The sequence below is a fragment of the Phaenicophaeus curvirostris genome, chromosome 14 (genome assembly GCF_032191515.1).
Source record: "Phaenicophaeus curvirostris isolate KB17595 chromosome 14, BPBGC_Pcur_1.0, whole genome shotgun sequence".
NCBI lineage: Eukaryota > Metazoa > Chordata > Aves > Cuculiformes > Cuculidae > Phaenicophaeus > Phaenicophaeus curvirostris.
Genome location: NC_091405.1, coordinates 14377501 through 14398463, shown reverse-complemented (window position 1 = coordinate 14398463; position 20963 = coordinate 14377501). Strand labels below are relative to the sequence as shown.

The 20963-nt window shown below is 43.3% G+C and overlaps 1 protein-coding gene across 3 annotated transcripts in view; it reads left to right on the top strand.

The window, feature by feature from the left end:
* Window positions 1-2958: 2958 nt before the first annotated feature.
* Window positions 2959-20963, top strand: part of SALL1 (spalt like transcription factor 1) — a 28260-nt gene continuing 10255 nt past the window's right edge. Inside the window, exons 1-3 of one of the 3 annotated variants that reach the window (XM_069868139.1) lie at window positions 2959-3052; window positions 8129-8230; window positions 16153-16245. In XM_069868139.1, coding sequence (XP_069724240.1) covers window positions 16170-16245 — 76 coding nt within the window. In that variant the 5' untranslated portion in view covers window positions 2959-3052; window positions 8129-8230; window positions 16153-16169. Of the gene's footprint in view, window positions 3053-8128; window positions 8231-13715; window positions 14325-16152; window positions 16246-20963 lie in introns of those variants that run through there. The other 2 variants (XM_069868138.1, XM_069868140.1) reach the window with 2 other exon arrangements.

Genomic DNA, 20963 nt, shown 5'->3' with positions numbered 1-20963 from the left:
GGTCATGTTTTTTCTGAACAAGCCTTTCAGTTTTGATTGAGCTTGAGTTTCCCACCTGAGGCCAACCAGAAGCGTTGAAATGCTGTTGGCTAGTATTTCACAGAGGCTTCTGGTCCAGCACAGCAGTGCAGACATCCAGCTGCCTGAGGTGCAGCCTTTATACCCTCACTATGTTCTGCTGAATCCTACACGTGCTCAGGGCTTCACTAGGTTGCAGGTTGTAGTCACGTGGTGCAGATTAAAGAGCTCCATGAGGCTCAGGTAATATTCATACTTCTGAAAAGGACAATGATATCCAAATATAATGCACCTTTGAACTTTGTTAGGTTTTTGATATGTTGTTAAGCCTCAGATTTATAAAACCAAACCAGAAGAAAACAAAAGCGAGCTTTTTCTTATTCTGTTTTCTGATTTTGCACTAAATTGTCAGCAAAGCAGACCTTTTACCTATAAACAGATGGCACACAACTCTGTGGGATTTTCCCACATTTGATGAACACAGATCAAGTCCATTTACTTGAGCACAGAAAATATTAAAATGACTACCAGGTCTGTGTAGCGTAAGACACCTGGAGCACATTGCTGCCAGCAAGCTCCTGAGGTGGGGATACTCTGGCACACAGTCACACTTCTGGGGACTGGGCCATATTTGACTCAGGTTATTGCATCTTTTGACACCTATAGACATGTTCGCCTCTGACCCAGAAACATCTGCAACGTCAAACTATAAAAACGGGAATGGAAATGTAGCCTTTTTTTCCCCTCTTACTGTTATTTTTTCTTTTCTATTGAAAAGGGTTTTAAAAGGCCTATGAAATGTAAAGTTGCTTTTTCTGCCGTAGTTGCAAAACTCATTTCACTTTTTATTTGAGATGCACTTGTACCAAATTTCCATAGATGAAAAACTAATACAATAACCTGCTTTGAGGACCATGATCCAAAGCACTGAGCACAGCACAGCCTGCACCTCTCAGTCTTTGAGGCAAAGGGTGGAACTACCACAGTGGCCAGACTTGTACTTACTCCCACCATTCACCCCGATTTTTTCTCACCAGTTTATATTACCTGCAAAATTCATGCATATTCTGACTTTTCTTTCTAAAGTAACCCACTGATTTTTACTCACCAGGCCTTAATATTCATTTCTTCTGTGCAAGATGGATTTATTCTATGATTCTTATATGAAATATCAGTATACTAATACCAATTTAAGTCTTTCTTTCACCTTCCTTGTTATTATTTTATCCTGCAATTATGTGCACACACGTTTTGGGGTTTTTTTTAATTTAATTTTGCCTACTAAATTTTGGCTAAAAAAAAAATTGAGGTGCGACGTTTCTATGTGACCGTTTGCCCTCCTATAGAATGAATTTGCATGATTTGTAGCGTAATGTGACTGTCGTTGGATCACACTATGGAAAGCCACAGAATTCTTATTTTGACTTTTAGCTATGGTATAATTTGGTTAATTTTTTGTTTCATTTAACATAAGAGGTAGTATATAAGGCAGAGGCAGCCTACTATGTTAATAGATGGGGCATTGCTGTAGCTGAGTTTGCCAAAATTAACACGTTTCCCATTGGAAAAAAAAACTTTGGAAAAGTTTCCCTTTTCTGAGTACAGACATTTTATGGTAGAGCCTTAGAGCTGATTCTGTCTCTCCTAAGTTATAAACCCTTATGGATGTACCATAAAGATGTCCACCTAATGCAGAGAAAAGCAGATTAATTGATCACAGTAATATATTCTTATCCACTAAATAAGAGCATTCCACACATTGTTTCTTGTTTTGTTTCTGGCTTGTAAATCTTCATTGTAGAATACAAATGAAAATGACCCAAATATGTATTATTTATGAATAGGATTCTCAGATATTATGCCTTAGATTGATTGTGTTAGACAGGATATAACAGAAGCACAATAAGTCAATGAAAAATAAAAAGCAGCAAAAATGTTTCATGCTAAAAATGTAGTTCTAGTGACACCTCTTATATAAAAGACATTTCCAACACATTGACATTTATATTTATCATGGCTGTGGGTGATTTACAGTTGTCTGAGGTGCTGAATATCAGGAATATCCATGCACATACACACCCCTTTTGAATGATGGTAAGTCATAGACTGCTGCATTGCCCCTTATACAGCAAGCTTTTCCTCCCCTTCTTATTTTTCTTCTCTAGCTTCAGGGAGGCAAAGGAAGCAGTAGATCAATAGGGTGTCTTGACTGAAGTTGCCTGCAGCACTTCCATTTCTCAGACTGGACACTGATGCTAACTATCAATAGCAATAAGAGGCTGTCTCAGACAGAATCAAGGCTGCTTCTTCTGCATGGCTGTCTGATGCTTACTGATAAACATCCTGTGCACAGGATTGCAACAAATAAACCATTTCAAGTGTGCAAACTAGCCACTGTCATTCTTCCTATTGATATTTGCTCTGGGGTGAAGGGACTGATAGTTATTTTCATAGTGCTGATAACACATTAGATAAGGGTACAGATGGATAACAGTACAAAGGCATAATGCTATAAAGTGTGGAAAGATCATTGATGAAATTCTGTGTTCCTGTAGAAACCCTGAGACAACAAAGGACAAAAATATTGACTTATGTTTAAACTACTTAAGAGAAGCTACAGCTAAATTTAACTATTTTCTAACCTCTGATTTTTGGGTAATGTTGAAGACGTCCTGCCAAGCTATTTTATTCAGACGTTATTCATTTTTACCACTGCTCTGGATTTGCAAGTTTAGTCTGGAAATGAGAGCTAACAGGGGCTGGATGCACCCATAACCTAGATGGGGAGGCATTGGGCAGCATCGTGGTTACTTGTCATTTAACCTGAGCTATGCACCACACTAGTGGCTGCTAATTTTGGAAGAACTGAGCCTCTTTAGCCTCCCTCCCTGCAAAAAAAAAAATCAATTTCTCAACTGATCTATTGCTCTGTCATACATTCCTTGCTTTCAGCTTGAATAAGGATGAAGAATTGGGTTCTCACCCACCCACAAGAAATCACCATCAAAATACCCTGGCCCAGAACCTCTTGGTGGTAAGTCCTGTTATAGCTCTGCTTAAGTCAGATATCCAGTGGAGTTATGCCAATTTGCATCAAATGAAGAGCTCACATGCTAGTCAGGATTTATTTTTCTTTTAATTTTGTTTTAACTGACTAGGGTGGGGGAAGTGATTCAGATGCTCTGCTGGAAAATCAACAGAGCCTTATTTCATATCCTCTCTCTGTGGAGCTCTAACCATTTACAGGAGCAAACAATTTGGCTCTGAGAGATCCCCAGCTTTATATGAAGTGGTGCTTTTCAGATTAGGAGGCTGGTTTTCTGAGGGAAATTTCAGTGATCCCTCTTGAGTTTCAGACTATTGCAAAGAAGATGCTTAAATATCATTTTTTTCCTTCATAATAATGTTTATGTTAAATCTAACAAAGGTTGGTGGGCTTTATAGGATGAGACTATTCTGAAAATAGTTCTGATGCTGGTGAATGTTTAAATTAGGATATAGTTGATGAGAAAAGAAACCAGAGCGTCCAAGAATTTGGGGACACCAATTATATATATTCCTACTAAAAATATTTGCATTAGAAGACTCCTGAATATATGTCTATGAATAAATGTATTGACTTTGAAAGAAGTGAAATAAAATGTTAACTGGAACTTAATTTTGGAAGAAAAAGGCAAAACAAAACCACTACAACTTTCAGATTAATTACTTACTGATAGACATTTCCACGTTTTTGGGGTTTTTTGCCTCTGTACCCTATGCTGCAATCAAACTTGCCCACCACACAAAGCAGTAGGGGGGTGGAATACTTAATGTGTACACTGCTCAGAAACACTGCTGTTATTAATTGTTCTCCAGTATAGAACATGCACATTTTATATTAATACTCTGATTAGTGAGACAGAGCCTGCAGTTTCTAGCTAAGGAAGCTGGAATTTCAGAAATAGCTTGGCTCTTCACTTTGATTACTTTCTGGCTAAAATGTTGGAGTCAAAGTAATTCATTTTGTAAACATTACTGGTCATTCATGCACAGTGCATTGCATGAATCAGTGTAGGATAGTCAGACGGGTGACAGTTCAAAAGTCCAGCTGAAAATTACTGTTTCCCTGCACAAAGTAAGAAGGATCATAACTGTACTCTTTACTCAGGCAAAATTCCCACTCCTAAAAACGGAAGGTTTCCTTAAGAAAGGTGAGAAGGGTCCTAACTATTTGCTGATGAGCAATCCACCGCCTAAACCCCAACAGTCAGCTTTCAACAAATATTTATACAGCTCAGGGATACAGCTATAGCCTCAACATTTCAGCATAAATATGAGGCCACAACCTCAGCTACTCTAAATTGACGTAGTCCCATTGGCTTCAGTGGAATTACAGTGATTTACAATATCTGAGCTTCTCACTCTCTTTAGTTTTTCCTCGGTGCCTCTGACAGAGTATGCTCTACATACTTCTTTCAGCTGAAGAGCGGATTCATTTTAAAGTAAAAATTAAATTAAAAACCAAGGCCTCCATCCTGTTAAACTTTCTCCCAGATTTTAAAAGGGGTTTAGCAAAAAGGAAGATATGTTACAAAGGTGACCGTGAGTTTTGTGTAGCACAGCATTACTCAGCTAAGTTGGGGTGCTGAGGCAGAAAGGCATTAAAAAAAATTAATTGCCTCTTTTGTTAAAAAAGATTACATATGTACACACACATGTACATAAAATATGGTTTTACTGCTCCCACTGAAGAATTCTATTGTGTGTGTTAGTTTTAACAGCAGTTATGCAGAGATCTAAGTACACAGTTGTGTATTATAATATTTGTTCCTTAACGTCACTAGGCCAGAGTTCTTTAAAAAGATACGAAATCTTCAATTTTTCTCTAGCTTTTCAAGACGGGAAACATTAGTAAAGCTTTTTTTTTTTTTTTTCCAGTGGTAAGTGACTTGAAGCTGGAGACAAAGAAATGGATTGCCTTACATATTTGCTACACAAACATAGGGATTAATTTAAATGATTCCCCTAAATCAAAATAACTAGACTTTTTGGCAGCCTTTGAAGTTTAATGAATGTTTATTCTTGCCATCAAGTGTAGGTTTTGGGACACCCTGTAGGACCACTAAAACAAGATGATTTAAATCTATTTATGTAAAATAAGCCAAAGCACAGATGTTTGTATAAAAGTTATGAAGAAAATGCAAGTATTTAAAAGTAGTTAATATTTTGTTTAACGAATTCTAAGTTAAAGATGCAGAGTTGTTCTCACTATGCTGTTGATGTTTGAAGAGTAGGGCCTATACATTAACTACAGTTCTGATGATTTCAAAAGTAGACTTGATATTGAACAGGTCTCTCCTGTAGCCTGTATGCTCTCCTTGGTCGGTTTTCCACTCTTTTAGGGACACAGAAAAGCTAGCCTTGCTCTTATTTTTCAGAATACATTTGGAATTCCTTTCAAACATCTCTTATCAGAGTTGACAAGAGGTACCTATTACTTACAGACATTTCAATGCGGGTTTTCTGTAGAAGAAAATTAAATCAAGTCACGAGATGTAATAAAGCAGACCTGGTATTTCCAAATACATTTTATTTCTTTCATGGCTAATACTTTTGGAAGCGCTGGACTGAAATGCTGCATAAATGTAAAGCCTGGTTTGCCTCTGATGACTGTGATTGACTAAAACAGTAGGTAATATTCTCAGAGATATTTAGCTTCTGATAATTCAACCATATAGACGTTCCCTGAATTTTATTTTTCCTTTCTGGAGGGCTATTTTCAGAGGTACAGAAAAGCACCTTGAAAACTAGATATTTTTTGTATCTAAAATTCACAGCATGCCTTGCTGTTAAATTGGTACCTTAGAGGCCTTTTTTTAAATTTCATTGAAAATGCATATTAAATCAAAGTGATAGACACATGTAATGTAAAATGTCTGTCAACAATTAGAATCCCAATTGGAAGTTTGTAAAGCATAACAATTTAAAATGAATTTAAATTGAGAGGGAAAGTTTTTAGATTGAGAAGGGAAGTTTTAGCCTGCAGTTATTGCAATTTTGTACAGAACAAATCCATATTTTTTTTTGCCCTTTTCTGAATGAAAGAGAAATACGAGAGTCAGAGGTTCTAGTGCAGTTTGTTCACCATCATGTGTCAGTCAAGCAGTTCAATTCTTTCTGCAATAAAGTCCAAATTATATTGTTTCTTTGATTTTGAAAGACATAATAAAGCAGTAAATACGCAAATAATTTAGTCTGATGTAAAATCATGTTCCCCTGTCATAGAACAGCCCATGTTGGAAGGGACCTTGAAAGATCATCTGGCACAGCCCTTCAGCTTCAAGGAACCTGAAATATATTGCGGTTAGGCCACTGGATAAATTTATGTGCTATGTATTGAAAGGTGCAACTGATTTTATTGGGATAGGCTAAACCCCTATCCAGTAACATCCATGTAGTTTGGAAAAAAATAATTGTTTTAAGAGAAACTTGATGGAATTTCTTTGTATTCTTCTAAGATGATAAGTTTTATACACAAAGCTCCTGAACATCCTGAAACCACAGGACCCACAGGCAAACAGGACCACTGGAGCACTGAGGCCAAATGCCTCCAAGGTAATCTTGTGCCTGATCCTTGGCTGTGTGGCCCCACCAGCAAGGACTTACCTACCTAAACAGGGGCTAGGATTGGCAGTCAAAAGGATACAAAGTTTGGAGTGACATCTGGATTTTCCCAAAGCCTTTGGCCTAGCAAAATCTAGGCTTACATTAAGGTTTATGGCTAATAGTTATTTAATACAATCTAATCATTTACAATATGGTTTGTCATAAATTAAAGAATTTTCAATTAATTTCAAATCTCATAGCAAGTATTTATTTTTAGTTTTATAACACAGTTTCCAAGCAGTATTGCATAATGTCACCTTTCTATAGTGAAATTAGTATAAACTTGTAGATATATGCCAATGCTTCAAGGACAGAACATTGCATTCTCTGTGGTGATACATAGCTCCTTTAAGCAAATACACTTCCAGTGCTGATATACTCGTGTATAATTCTTCCAGATTAAATTCCGGCTGTTTCTAGACATTCCAGTTATCACTTTGATTGATTTTATGCGAATGACAATAAGAAAGCAGAATAATAAGAAATGTGAAGCATATTCTCCAGTTCATTTCTGAAAGTCAATCCTATGAGAACTTTCTGTGATGTCTTACTGATTACAATTATTGCAAAAATAATTGTGTGCTGTCACACACACACACACACACACAAAAGCATGCAAATTACCAGTTCCAGGTTTTGTCTTTGGTTATTTAGTATTTACATCATCTTTGAGTAATCCTCTTTAAGAGCTGAGATTACCTGCGATTAGCCGATTTGAACAGGTGGTTTAAGGAGCTGTACTCCTGAAATGTCATAGTTGTTTTGCTTAGAGAAGCAGCGAGTGCTTCCCCAGTCGCCAGCAAGCAATTCCTGCAGGCTTCCCTGAATATGGCAACCAGCATGAGTTACAGGATTTTGTTGCCTTAGGCAAAACACTAAGCACAGGCCCCTCACAACCCACAGTCACTGGTACAAGAAAGTGTTACTAAACATTTTGCAGCCCTAGACAGCTGCGTGCTCTGAGTGGCTGTTGGTGGCAGTGCTGGACCTGAATGTAGATTTACCCATCTCTCCCCCATTAGGCTCACGTCCATCTCACTTTTTACCTTTGCACTGAGTTTACCTAATTGCTTCTGCTCGCTGTGACTTCCATCGCTGAACACGGGCAGGTCTCGTTCTACTTTAGAGCAACCCATTACCAGTGGGGCAAAGGAGCAGCAGCTCTGGCAGCTCTTGAGAACAGCACTGGCTGAAATCGAATTTTGCTATTAGAAAATTCTAGAGGTGAAACAAAGTGTAAGTGAATGATACTGTGTGAACAGTGAGTGCAGCAATGTTATTGTGCTGTAAGATTATACGTACAGTGTTGAGGAAGACAGTACTGAAGGGGGAGGAGGGAATGAACCGTATTTATCCTTTGTTTAATTCCATTTAATTCAGTACGTTTATAAAGCATTTTGCTCTGTGTTTTCATGAAACTCTTATTCTCACATATTATAGTTTTGCTTGTGCTTTCCTGCAGCATAAAAATGGAAGCTGCTTCAACTGCAGAAGAAGCCAGGCTGAATAAACTTTGGAAACAGAGCGAGTGACTTTAAGCCCTAAAATGTATGGGAGCGCAAAGGTATGCAACTGTCAACTAAACATATTACAAGAGACATGTTACTAAGTATGGTATGATGCTAATCATTGTCATTGGTGCCTTCTCTAGATCTTTTTTCTATGGAATAGTTGTTTATGCTTGTCTGAAGCTAGTAATGGGCCTGATCTGGCACACTCACACAAATACAACTCCTCTCAGAAACCAGTTTGTGTAGACTAGGGGCTTAGATGCATATTTTATTTGCAAACAGCTGGAACAGTTTAAGAAGTTACCATACCACGCACTGTTGCCCCATGCAGGAGGTTTCCATCCCTTGCTGGTAGAGGATGTCATGCAAACATTTTTGGAAATGCTGGCACAACACAGACTAGGAAGAGTCCACCCGCCGATTGCCACAGCTCAGCTGGTGGGACAGTGTCTTCCAGGCATGGGCAGTGACAGATGGTGGTCAGAAACAATGTATTCGATCATCACAGTTAGCCTCTGCTGGAAATTTGCTCATGTGCAGTTCTAGACAGAAACACCGCCCATGCTGCCCTGTCAATGCTCTGCTTCCTGCACAAAGATGAATTTCAACAATAACGTGTTTAGGGTTGGCCATTTACATTGCAAACTTCTGAGGGCAAGAAAAGTGGCTTTTCATCATCTCAGAAGTGAGTATATGATGAATCTTTGAGCTTTACAAATGGATGTAGAATAAACACTGGTGTTTGATGTAAGTTCTTCCTGAATATACTATGTTGTCTTATATATAAGTATGATTATCACCCTTTTGCTTTACCTGTCGCAGTATGTACTTGACGTGATGATGGTTGAATTGGGGCTGCATTTGTCTCTGCATGTAAGCTTTTCGCAACAAATGCCTTTAGTATGATCTAAAATTTACTCAAGCTTTACATTCATATTCAGGCAGTGCTTCTAGGGTGTTAGTGTCTAGCTGTGAGCTCAGATGAGCTTAATGATTGTGTACAGTTCTGAGGAGAGCCAGCTAGACTGAAAAAAAGCTGCTTACAACATGCAAATAAGCGTGTGCTGTACTCCTGGACACTCCATGTGAGATGGAGTTTGAGGTTCTGTGAAAAGAGGACCAAAACACAGAACATGTAACTCAGGATGAGATTCAAGAAATACTTTGTACTGCCAGGCTCAAAGTCCAAGCTTGCCATTTAAAGCACATAAAGGATGGAAACAATTTTTCTAACCCCAAATCTGGTTTCTGGATTTGTTTGCAAGGGTCTCTTTGAATCTTGTGACATGAGCTTTTCTTACAGAAGGGAAGGGGAGGAAATTGTGAGTTTCATTTTCTAGGTGGTAACTGTATGATCTTGAGTTTATGAAGCAGTAGTTTTCAAGGCTATCTCTGGGTGGCTGGTATAGTATCTGCTGATGGTTCAGTAAGAGCTGACTGGCAGCTCAGTGCTCAACTCTTTGCCCTCCTTGCCACTGCAGAATTATTCTAAGAAATGAGAAACTCCTGGAGTTACTTTTTCAGGTAGGCAATGGCTGCTGTTGCCTTTTGAACATTAAGGGATCATTAATGGGAAGAAAAGAAAACTGAAAAAATGTATCTGGAGGGTTCGATTGCTCCAGGAGGAACTGGGTGCCTCACAAGACCCAGGTAATGCACGTGAGGGTCTGTTAACAAACATACTTGCACTCAGAGGGTGTGTATTTTGCACACTGCCATTGCAGACCAATTCTATTAACAGGCTGGCCCAAACTGGGTGGAAAAGGTGGATTGTGAGAACTCTCCTTAGCTCAGGCATGGAAAGCAGAACTTTATTCATGAGGTATTTACTTTATTGCAACTAGAGGCTGCCAAGCCAGCTTCTTGTGTTGATGTAAAGAGCATGACAATTTTCACATTGTAAACACCATACATTAATCAGGGCACCTCAATATTATGCAAACAAAACATGTGTACTTACAAATACTTCCACTGTATTTGAATCAAAAATATGTCATGAAAATGAGAGGGGTTGTCGGGTTCATTTCATCAGTCAAGAAAGTTGGGACTCTACAGGAAACATTTCCCCTGAGGTCTGAGACATGTTTATGCCATAATCGCTGCATATTCTCCAAATGAAAATGAAACCTTAAAACATAAATAAAAATGTACATTCTGTAAATCTGATTTGGCAGTGAAAATCTTTTTGTGACAACAACAAGTCATACTTTGTTAGATGATTACCCTGTAGAAAATCATCTGTAGGTTCTATTTCACAGAAAATCGCCCTGTGAAATTTTGGCTTTGTGTTTTGACAGACTACAGATTTATTTTTTTTTTCTGTGTCAAAATTAAGCAAATTTTAAGGTAACAGTTTCTTAAGAACACATATTTTTCCTTAAATAGCCTGGTAAATACAACCCTCAGTCCTATTCCTTCGGTTGCTTGTCTGTGGCTCCCACTCCCATATTTTATACTATTTTAAATAGTACTTTGATAAAGAAATGATAGCTATGATAGCTTTTTTTAAATCAATACTAAGGTTCTCATGTAGATACCAGGGTGCACAGCAATTCTGACTGTGAAGTTCTCCTGCTGTACAAAGACACTTAAAGCAAGATGTTTGGAGGAAATCTTGACTGATAGCGAGTTATATCTCATCAGCCAATATCAGATGTATTTTTTCCTGACTCTTCTTTTGACATGTACATATTTCAGTGTCTCTTTTCTTTTTTCTTCTTGTTCTACCCAGAGTTATTTCTGTGATGAGAGACATCACAATATGTCTTTGGAAGACGTCTTTGCAGCCCAGAATGTTTTTTAAAATTTGTACCTAAAGCTGGAGAAATCTCTGTCACTTCATTTCTAAACTTCTGGATTTCTGGTGGAAGCAGATGGTGGGTTTATATGGCTGTGATACACTAGGACATATATTAAAAAACCCCACCTCCAATAAACAACAATAAAAAAAAATACAACCAAAAACTGGGATGCAAAGGCATGTGCCTTGCAGAAAAAAACTTCTCTGTGGCACTGAATAAAATTTTTGGTTCTCTATAGAATAGACTCATTCTGTCCATATATGATGACCCCTGTGTAACAAACTGGTGGGAAAGACCTCTGACCTAAGCAACCCACTGGAAATATACTCTAATGTATTTCTTTAACCTAAAAAAAAGGTGTATAAATGATAGAGTGATACCTTGGAATCAATAATAAAATTGAAATCAAGACGTATTCTCAAGTGTATGATACTTGATTTTTAAAAAGCTTTATTTTTTAATGTGAAAAATAAGAAATTTTGCTATAAAACAAAAAATCACCTAGAAGAAATATTGATAGTATTTAAGATGTGAGAGTATTTCTAATTATTAGGACTCTCCGTGTTCTCTTGAGTAGTCATGTAAAAGAGCATGAAAGTCTTTTGCAGTGCTGCGTATTTATCTTTCTGTAAGGGTTTTTTTTCTGCTGTGTGGGTTGTACGTACAGAGTAGTTGCCTATACACTGATGTGGGATATTGCTGGTATATTTTTATGCCTCCGTTTTTTACTCTCTTGCCTGAGAAAGAGAATTTTCCATCCAGCTTGTTTACTTCATGATTTACGTCTAAATTGACAGAGTCCTTCGGAGGCATTCGTGTTAAATTTGAAGCAAACATATTTAATGCTCGTGTTGTAATAAAACAGCTAAAAGAGCAGATTAAAAAGATATGCACAGAGGGGTCTGATTGATTGAAGGATTGATTTTACTACTTTTCCCGTAGGTGGGTAGTGATGGCTGTAAATCTCTTGATAATCATTTCAGAAGCACCTTCATCAATAAACTCAAAAGGGACAGCTAGGTGTAAAATTTGCCAGCCATCAGGTCAAACAAAAGGCAGCAAATGTGTAAAGAAAGAATTGAATTAAATAATCCCACCTTGGCTGGTTATGGCATTAGTCATAATCATTTTTATCTCGAGGGTGGGGGAGTTTCCCGAACACTGGGATTCTCTGCGACTTGAGGGAGAGGGCAGGCTCTTTCCCTCTGGTTTTTTTTTCCTGTTTTTCCTTTGGCTCAACCCGTATTGCTTACTATTCAATTATGCGGCTAAAAGCTTGTGTTTGAGAGCAATGATCAATTATTAGTTGTCAGTAATAATGGAGCAGGATTCAGTTCTGGTCCTCCTCCCCCCTTCTTTTTTTTTTCTGTTTTTTTTTTTTTTTCTGGGGAACTATCATTAGAAAATAAAAAAGGGCGGGGGGGGGGAAGAGAGCGAAGGGGGGCAGAGGGCTGACAGTATGTCCTCAAAGAGACTCATACCTAAACCTACACAGTCACGGGACTCGCGATGCCCTCGCTGAATAGCGGCATCCAGGCTATTGGTAATAAAACAATTCCAGAGAGCTGGTGCTCGCTGCCCCTGGGTAGCTGCGCCCCAGGACCGTCTCAAAAGTTTATTATATATCGGAACACAAAGCCAAGTTCCCAGCTGACTGCAGCATCTGGAAGCCCCTAATTACACACGTTTCCAAAATAGATGTAACCTGTGTTAGCTGAAAAACGGCTGGAGAGGGTTGAAACTCCTGCGCAGCGTGGCTTTTTTTTTTTTTATTTACAAAAGGGGCAAAAGCAGAACACAGAAAAGAAGAGAGGGGGGAAAAATAAAAGCCAACAACTACCCTGCTACCTGAAAAGCGGGTATTTTTGCCGTGCGAGGACGGGGCTGGTTCGTTTAAGCAGAGAACGCGCTGGCCGGGCGGCTCTAGGTTGGGCTGCCCCGGCGGTGGCTCCGCGGGGGGAACCGCCTCCCGATCCCAAATCGATGGGATCGCCCCCCCCGATCGTTACTCGGGGTGTATTGTAACTCTGCGGGGCTTGAGGAGCTTTTAACCCCCGCGCGGTGAGGGTGTTTGTGCCTGATCGCGAACCCTAATAACAATAATCCAGCCTAGCGCGTTGCATCTCATTGAAATCGTCTCTCGGCAGAATGAACTGCAAATTATCCCCCGTTTGCCATCTCCCTTCAGTGCTCATCTCAATGAACTGGAGATCGATCCCCACCGCGGGTGTCTTCCAGCCAGGCTGATTTGCATCGAAGCACATTAGAAAGCCTCCCACCTCCATTAAAAAGAATAATCCGAAGCGGGGACGGGGGGGGGAACAAAAAGAAAATTAAAAAAAAAAAATCTTCAAGGTGTGGCGGGGAGGGAAAAAAATATCTGTCACTGTCATGTGCAGCTTCGAGAGGGAAAACCCAAGATCAGAGTATTTACGTTTGTGAACTCTCACAACTTCTGCTAGAGACAATGACGTTTAATTGATGTATTGCTATCAACAACAATAAAGACCGATTTTTCTCTAGCCCTGCCAATGCTGCTCTGCCCCCACCCTTTCCCCACCCCTCCCGGCCCCCAGCGAAGGAGAGGAAAACAAACAATAAATAATCAAGCGGTCCTAGATGAAATACCAGGCGCCGCTTTATACACTTAGCGAGGGAGAAGAAAAACGGGAAAAAAAAAGTTATAAAACTTATTTTCTCCAAATTAATTTCTTTTTCTTTCAAACGCTTTTTTTTCTTCTTGTTGTTGCTATTTAATTACCAGCCCACGGCCGCCTTTTTCCAGCCACGAAGCAAAGGTACTTGCGCATCTGGGGAAATTTGTCTTAAGCTTAATCGACAAATGTATCATGAAATTGTAAACGCGAATAATTTTGGGAGATCGGCTAGATTGGAAACCGTGGGAAGCTAACGGAGTGATTGATACAGGTAGAAATAGAGACACAGATGCGTAAATAGATCCGCGTGGGTATTTTGTGTGCATCTACTTGTGGGTAGCTGTGAGTAACGCGTTTCTGGAGGTTCAGGTTGGGTTTCTCTCCCGCTGGCTCGGGGTGAGGCGGGTGACAGGCTGCGCCGGGCGGATCCATCTCTGCCGAAACAGCTCTTGAAATATTCAGTGAAAAATAATGTCATGGGAAGTACCACCTATAGCAACGTTATTATCTTCATTCTTCAACATCATCCCAGCTGATAGCTTCGTTTGTCTTTTTTTTTCCTCAAACTCTACTGTACCGAATGCTGCGGGGAGGGAGGGGGCTCGCCCTGTGCAGAAATGAAAAGAAGCGTCAGTGACCACTTCGCATCGCTGCCTAAATACCGGAGTGGCACCTGGGTGGCTTTTTCGGTTCGTATGCGCGCGTTTGGTTGGTTTTTGCGGCTCTTGGGGATTTTTTTCCCCCCTTTCTTGCTAAACGTTTTACAGCCTCTTTCGTTTAATAACGAGAAGAAAACGCGAGCGAGCCGGTTCCTCGAATGGGAAGGTTTCTCCCTCTCTCCCTTCTCCTCTCTGCTCGCTCTCTAGGTTTTACCGGCTCATTTGAAATTGAAATGAGTTGTAGCTGATCGGCCCCTTGCTTTTACTGAGAGTTTGTTAATATTAATACGGGAAAAAGGAGAGTAAATAATCCAGCGGGGCGAGTGGGAGGAGGGAGCACTAGACGGGTCAGGGGGGGAGGAAAAGAAATCGCCTGCGTTCCCCTTTCTCCCGGCTTATTTGACGGAGTTAACTTTTGTCGCGCGGAGGGGCGCGGAGCCCCGCGTATCTTTGGGGAGACGAGCCGTTCAACCCCGCGCTGCCCGTAGCCGCTTTGCAACCGCGCTTTTTCTTTTCATTTTAATCGCTCGCGCGATCTGTGTGGGCGAGGAGGTTCCTCCTCTCGCTGCAACAACCCGCGCGGAAAAGTTGGCCGCGGGCTGCGTCCCGCGCCGGGAGCGTTAGAAGCGTTCGGGTGAGGGAGCTCGGGGCGGGCTGGGGGGGGGGGGGGGACACACGCCCCCGGGGGCACCCGAGGAGTCGGTTGGGCTCGGCTCTGCCCCGAGCCCGCGGAGCCGCTGCGGCCGCTCCGCCTGCGCGCACGCCCGCGGCTGCTCCGCGACCCCCCGGCGGGGCGGGGGGGGTGTGGGGGCAAACAAAAAATCCGGGAGGCGAAGCCCCCGGGGAGGAGGAGGGGTTGGGGGGGGGAGCGAGGCCGCGGAGAGGGGCGCGAGGCCGCGGAGAGAGGGGCGCGCAGCCCCCGCGCAACGGCCGCGGCCGCGGGGCGGGGGGCGGCGCGGCCCAACGGGCGGGGGCGGGGCGGCCGAGCGGTCCGCCCGCCGCTCCCGGCGGAGCCCTAATTGTCCTGGGAATGTGTGAGGTACAAAACAAACCCTTCCTATTTTCAGCACCCCTCGGGCCCGTGATATATGGAAAGAGAAAGGAGGAGGGGGGCGGAGGGGAGGGGGAAGAACGGGTGAGAGCTGACGGAGGGCAAACCCGATTCTTTATTTGCAAATGCGGGGGGGGAAAAAAAAAAAAGCACCCGAAACTTTTTTTTTTTTTTTTTTTTGCGCGGAGCCGGGGCTCTCCCGGTACCCACCGCTCCCCGTTCGTCCCCCCCCACCCCCCTCCATCCAGCATCGCTTACCCTGCCCTCCCTCCGCGGGTGCGGGAGAGGCGGCAGGGGAAAGCTTTAGAAAGAAAAAAAAAATTAGAAAAGAAAAATTAAAAAAAAAAGTGAAACGCAGCGCGTAAAAGTAAAGGGAGGGGGGTGCGGGGAGCCCGTCGGGGCTGCAGAAAGGGGAGAGGGGAGACACATTCCTATAGTAACCGGGACGGCGCGGTGCGAGCCCGGCTGGTTGCTAAGAGGGTTAAACTGTATCCAAACAGCTTTGGGGAAATCCAGCCCCTTCTCCTGCCACATGGATCGACTCATTGGGTGGGAGCGGCGGAGAGACAAGGGTCTCCAGCAAATCAGCGCCTAATTGATTAAGGCGAGCTGGTTTGAATAGAGCTGGCCATGTGCCAATCGCCTTTCAAAGAGCCCCTCTATGATTAATCGCAATGCATTATTGATAATCATAATTATAGCAGGACACATGCGCGGTGCGCGGAGGATTGGGGAGGCTGGGGGGGGAGGCTCGATTTCCGTAATTTTGAGAAGATTTTTTTTTAGTAATTTTTTATTCTGCCCCAGCTGATGTTTGAGCCAGCATGTCGCGGAGGAAGCAGGCGAAGCCTCAGCATTTCCAATCCGACCCCGATCTGGCCTTGTTATCCCAGCGAAATGGTGAGTTCTTCTCCTCTCCCCTCGCACGCAATTTTAACACAAACACACACAAAATGGATCAACTTACCTTGCGGGGAGAGCCGGGGCCGCGGCGGAGCGGGACACTCGCATCTCCCGGAGTTGCCTTGGGGTGGGGGGGGTTTGTCCTTGTGAGGTTTTGGTCCAAGTTCTCGGCTTTTAATTTAATTTTTTTTTCTTTTTTTTTTTTAAACTCGGCGTTTTGTTTCCCCCTGTTTCTTAACGAAACTCCAAACTCTTTCTGGTTTCGGATGTTTTCTCTCCGCCCTCCCCCCGCGGGGCGGTCTGGCAGCTCGAGCCCGCGGGAGACGGCTCCGCGCCCCCCGCGCCTCTCTCCGCGCCCCGCGGAGCCGGGGAACAAAGTGGGGCAGCGGCGGGGCGGCTGATGCCGGAGCCCCGCGGGTCGGATGCTCCGTCCAGCCGCTCGCCTCGCCGCTCCGACCCCCCGAGAGGGGCGGCAAACCCCCTCCGGGCACCCACTTTTGAGCCCCCCCCCCCCCCCGCGCCCCGTTTTCCCGCATCACCCCCGCGGGCTCCAGCGCTCCCGCACCCCCCGCATCCCGCGGGGCAGGGGACGCAGCCCCGGCCTCCGGCTGCATCCAGAGCTTCCCGGAGACGGAAAAAGTTGCCGCGGGGCCGTGCGGGACGCGGGGGGGATCGCCCCGTCCCGGGAGCTGCCGGGCTCCGCCGCGCCGGGCAGGGGCTCCGCGGAGCTTGTGGGCAGCGCGGGGCGGGGAGTGTTTTCTCTCCCTGAGGTTGTTTTTTATCTTTTTTTTTTTTTTTTCCCCTCTCCGCTTTCCCTTCCTCTCCACTTCGCTGAGCGAGGAATAAGCGCTGGCTTTGTGTCCGCCAGGATTTGGAGAGGGAGCGTGTGAAATATCTTTCCCCCACCCCCCTCCTTTTTTTTTTTCTTTTTTTTTTTTTCCCCCCCGTTCCTGCCCCCCAGGAGCAGGGGGGCTCTGGGGGCAGCGCTGCGCGGAGGGGCCGCTCCCCTGCCCGTACCTGCACCGGGACAAGTGGCCGGCGAGAGCCGCAGCCGCGTCCATCCCGGGGGCAGCGACCCCCCCCCCCCCCACTGCGCCCGCCGGGGCAGGTAAGGAGGGGCCGGGGCCCTCGGCGAGGAGCCGGGGCTCGCCCCGAGGTTCCCCCGCGAGCGGCGGGGCCGGGGGCCGCTCGGCTGCGCGGGGGCGGAACGCGGCCGGAGGGTCCGCGCCGGGAATCCCGTCGGGAAGTTTGCGGGGCTGGAGGCGGGGGGGGGGGGGGTCGTTCCGCCTCCGGGATCCCTCACCCGCCGTCCAAAAACCCTCGGGACGCGCTCCTCTTAAACCTGCGAACGTCTCCGCGCTCGCTCCGCGCCGAAACGGTGCTTAAAAGTCAGCCGGGTGCTTAAAAGGCTCCCGGGAGGCGGCTTGTGTTTTGCAGCCGAGTTTCGGGCGCTCTGCGCTCGAGTTTTTGCCGTTTGCGCAGCATAATCCCCTTCCTCATCCCAGTAAGCGTATTTATTTTCTTTTCCGATGTTGTTTCTACTTCTTCTTGAAGTTTGGAGCGGGACTTGGGGGGGGGGGGGGGGAACATTAGGGCTTTATCTGGCTTTCGTCGGCTTCCTATGAAAATTCGGAACTTCTTAAAGTGAGCAGAGAAAGGGAAAGCAGAAATGGAAATTATCTCGCTGGTAAAGCAGAGGGGGATTTTTCACATCTTTGCTTTCTACGATAGCATCTTTTTGACGTTCGCAGCCTTATTTCTGGTTTGAGTAGATGGAACAGATCGAACCACCTCCAGGTGTCTTTTTTTTAAAAAAGTAGCCGTTTTATTCTCTTTCTAGTCTTTTGATCTGATTTTGCACATCGTTTTCAGATGAAAGACAGTGGGAGTATGAGAAAGGAATGTTAACTGAGCAGCTTTCCTGCCTGTTGCTAAAGGATGTACTTTGGAGTAAGTTGGATTTTGCATGAAATGACTGCGTGGAAGCGAAGCTTTTGTTTAGTTTGTGTTGCTTTTGTAAGTTAAATAAGTAAATGGCGAAGTTTATTATTTTTAAAAAATACGGACCGGTTTTGTAGGAAAAGGAGTGTGCTTCACCCTAAAATCTATAGGAGCCTCCCCCCGCCCTTCTCCAGGAATGGTTTTAAGGTTATGGATGGGATATGTGCTTAGGCGATAAGTTTCGAGTAAGTTGCCTAGAGGGTGTGTTTTGTAATGGTATTTCAGGATTCAGAACGTTGTAATAAAATATTATCTAGGTCCCCTCCGCCTTCCCGGGGTCCCCAGCTTCGCACTCGAGCAAGACAGGGTGGGTTGAGCTGTGGGGAGGATGAGTTTGCTGTGTATGCCTCGAAATCGCAAAACAAAACCTCGAAACTCCAAGCACTTCTTTCTCCTCCTTTCATACCGTGAATTCAGGTTTGCTAATTCATCTACACTTTCTACAAGGTTCGGGCTAATCTAGCCTTGCTGGTCCTTGCAGACACTTGCAGGAAGGTGCTGCTGGCCAGTATTTTGAGCGAATAAATGGACTGTTCCCTTGAAAATTTCTTTCATCTGCTTTGAATTCTGGTTTGTTAAACTTTCTGCTACGGTTTCATAGCTAGAGATCGATAGGAATAGAAAGTTCCTCGGACTGCAACACCATCTTTTTTTATGTTCTGGGTTTTTTTTACTGCTTTCTCTTCTGTTTTAAAGTTCAGAGCTCGTGTAGTTCCCTCTAACCAGGAAGACTTACTACTTAAAATGTATTTTTGGTGCAGTCAGGGGGTAAGTGAGTTTAACCTTTGTAAAATCCCATGCATGTGCACATTTGATAAAGTTCGTATTGGATTAACCAGAACAGCTCTCAGATTAATAGCAGAAATTACTTAGAGCATAAATTATATTCAACAAGTAACTAATTACTGGTAGGAAGTGGGCAGGAGATTGTGGGATTATTTCCTTTTGTTAATAATTCCAGCCGCTTTTGTGACATTTTAGTTGGGTTTTTTTTTTTTTGGTGGGTTGGAATTGCATTCCCAATTGTAAAAGAATTTTCTTGGAGCGTAATTTTCCAAGGCAAATTTTCTATCAGAAAATCAGCCAGCTAGACTTCGAGGGAGAGAAAATATTTGCTTCCCTTCCATAAAAAGGCTTGTCAGAACCAGTGCTTTTTCATGTTAGTGATGGGTTTTGGTAAATTCTTGCTGCAGCGATGTGATCGCCCGCGTAATTGTTACTGGGCCCATGAAATGCAAAAAATTACGATTGCTTTCTGTAGTAAGATCTGAAGGCCAGGGCGCTTAAGGGAAATAATTGCTTAGTTAGGCTGCTTTTAGTTTGTTACATAATTAGGCCTTTTTGTGTGATAACTGCAGTCTGTGGGTTCAGAACACAGACACTTGTATTTTTTCCAAAGGTGAGCCCGGAGTGTAGAGGGCCTTGTGAAATATCACTTAGGCAGATGCAATTCAGAAATAATTACTGACAGCCATATGGTGGAAGTTGTCTAAACCTGGTGTTAGTTCAGATCCGTTTTGTGTGTGTTTCCCCGACATAACCCGCATCTTTGTCTCGCTGCAAAATATTTATGTTTTAGTTTGTAGCTTATTTATCTCTCTGATGCTAAATAGCACCTGGCTCCCTGAGGACAAGCCCTCCTGTATATTTAGCTGTACCAGTGCTTATTGCATAACTGGCTTTTGACCATATTCATGCTTTAATTGTGGAAACATGAATCTTTATTGAAGTGACCTGAGGTGCCTCTCAGAAAACACAATTATGTTTCTTGAAACTGTTTGTGAAAAGCACAACAGGCATCTCCTGCCAAATGCCTGTCAAAGAAGCTTTGCTGCGTGTATTTTCTCTACTTGAAGGTGCATTGCACCTATGTGCTTCACAGTCCTGAAAAAATGAAAGTTGAAATGTGCAAGCAAAATTGTTGCTTCGTGTCTGTGTGGCTGGTGCTAGAAAAAAAAAAACAAAAACCCTTAAGTGTTCAGCTGTTTTAACCTTTGCTAGCCTCCTTCCATCCAAAGGTGACAGGGTTCAGATCACAATATGTACTTCAATATCTTGCCAGTGACCCCCGAATTGAGTCTTACTGGTTGCTTAGCAGGAAGTTAGTAGTTTATTTTAGCTTCACCTTATCAGCTTTGCTTCTTTTGCTAACCCTATTCCCCTGTCACCCCACAGATGCCAGACCCCCGAAGAGGAGATTGACAGGTAGTTCCCATAGCTCCGTTTTACCCTCCAAACAACAAGGATTTAGTTTCTTGTCCCTTTGCCAATGTTTATGTAGCCAAAGTTTAGATATAGCCTTAAGGAGCCTTTCTTTTACGTGTCACTGGAACAGTGAAACTGCACTGAACTTTTTGAAGAAACTGTTGCAACTGGAACCCCATCTAGTGTTCGTTTTGGTTCATCCATAAGGCAGACTTTTTGTGTTCATTAGGATGGATTTGTTCTTAGTTTCGAGATCGCTTGAGGTTATTGGAGTTTTCTGACATCACTTTAGAGCATCTTTGAGATAATTTAGCTTTAGGATAATTGCATTGCCAGCAATGATATGGAAAAGTTTAGAAACTGAGTTAAATGCTAGCGCAAATAGCCGCCTTATCTTGTGAGTGATTTTCTTCTGAACAAATTGTTACATGCTATTTGTAAATTGGTTAAAGGAAGGAAGAATTAAAGGTGTGTGTGTATGTTGGGGACAGTTATACTTTAAAATGTTA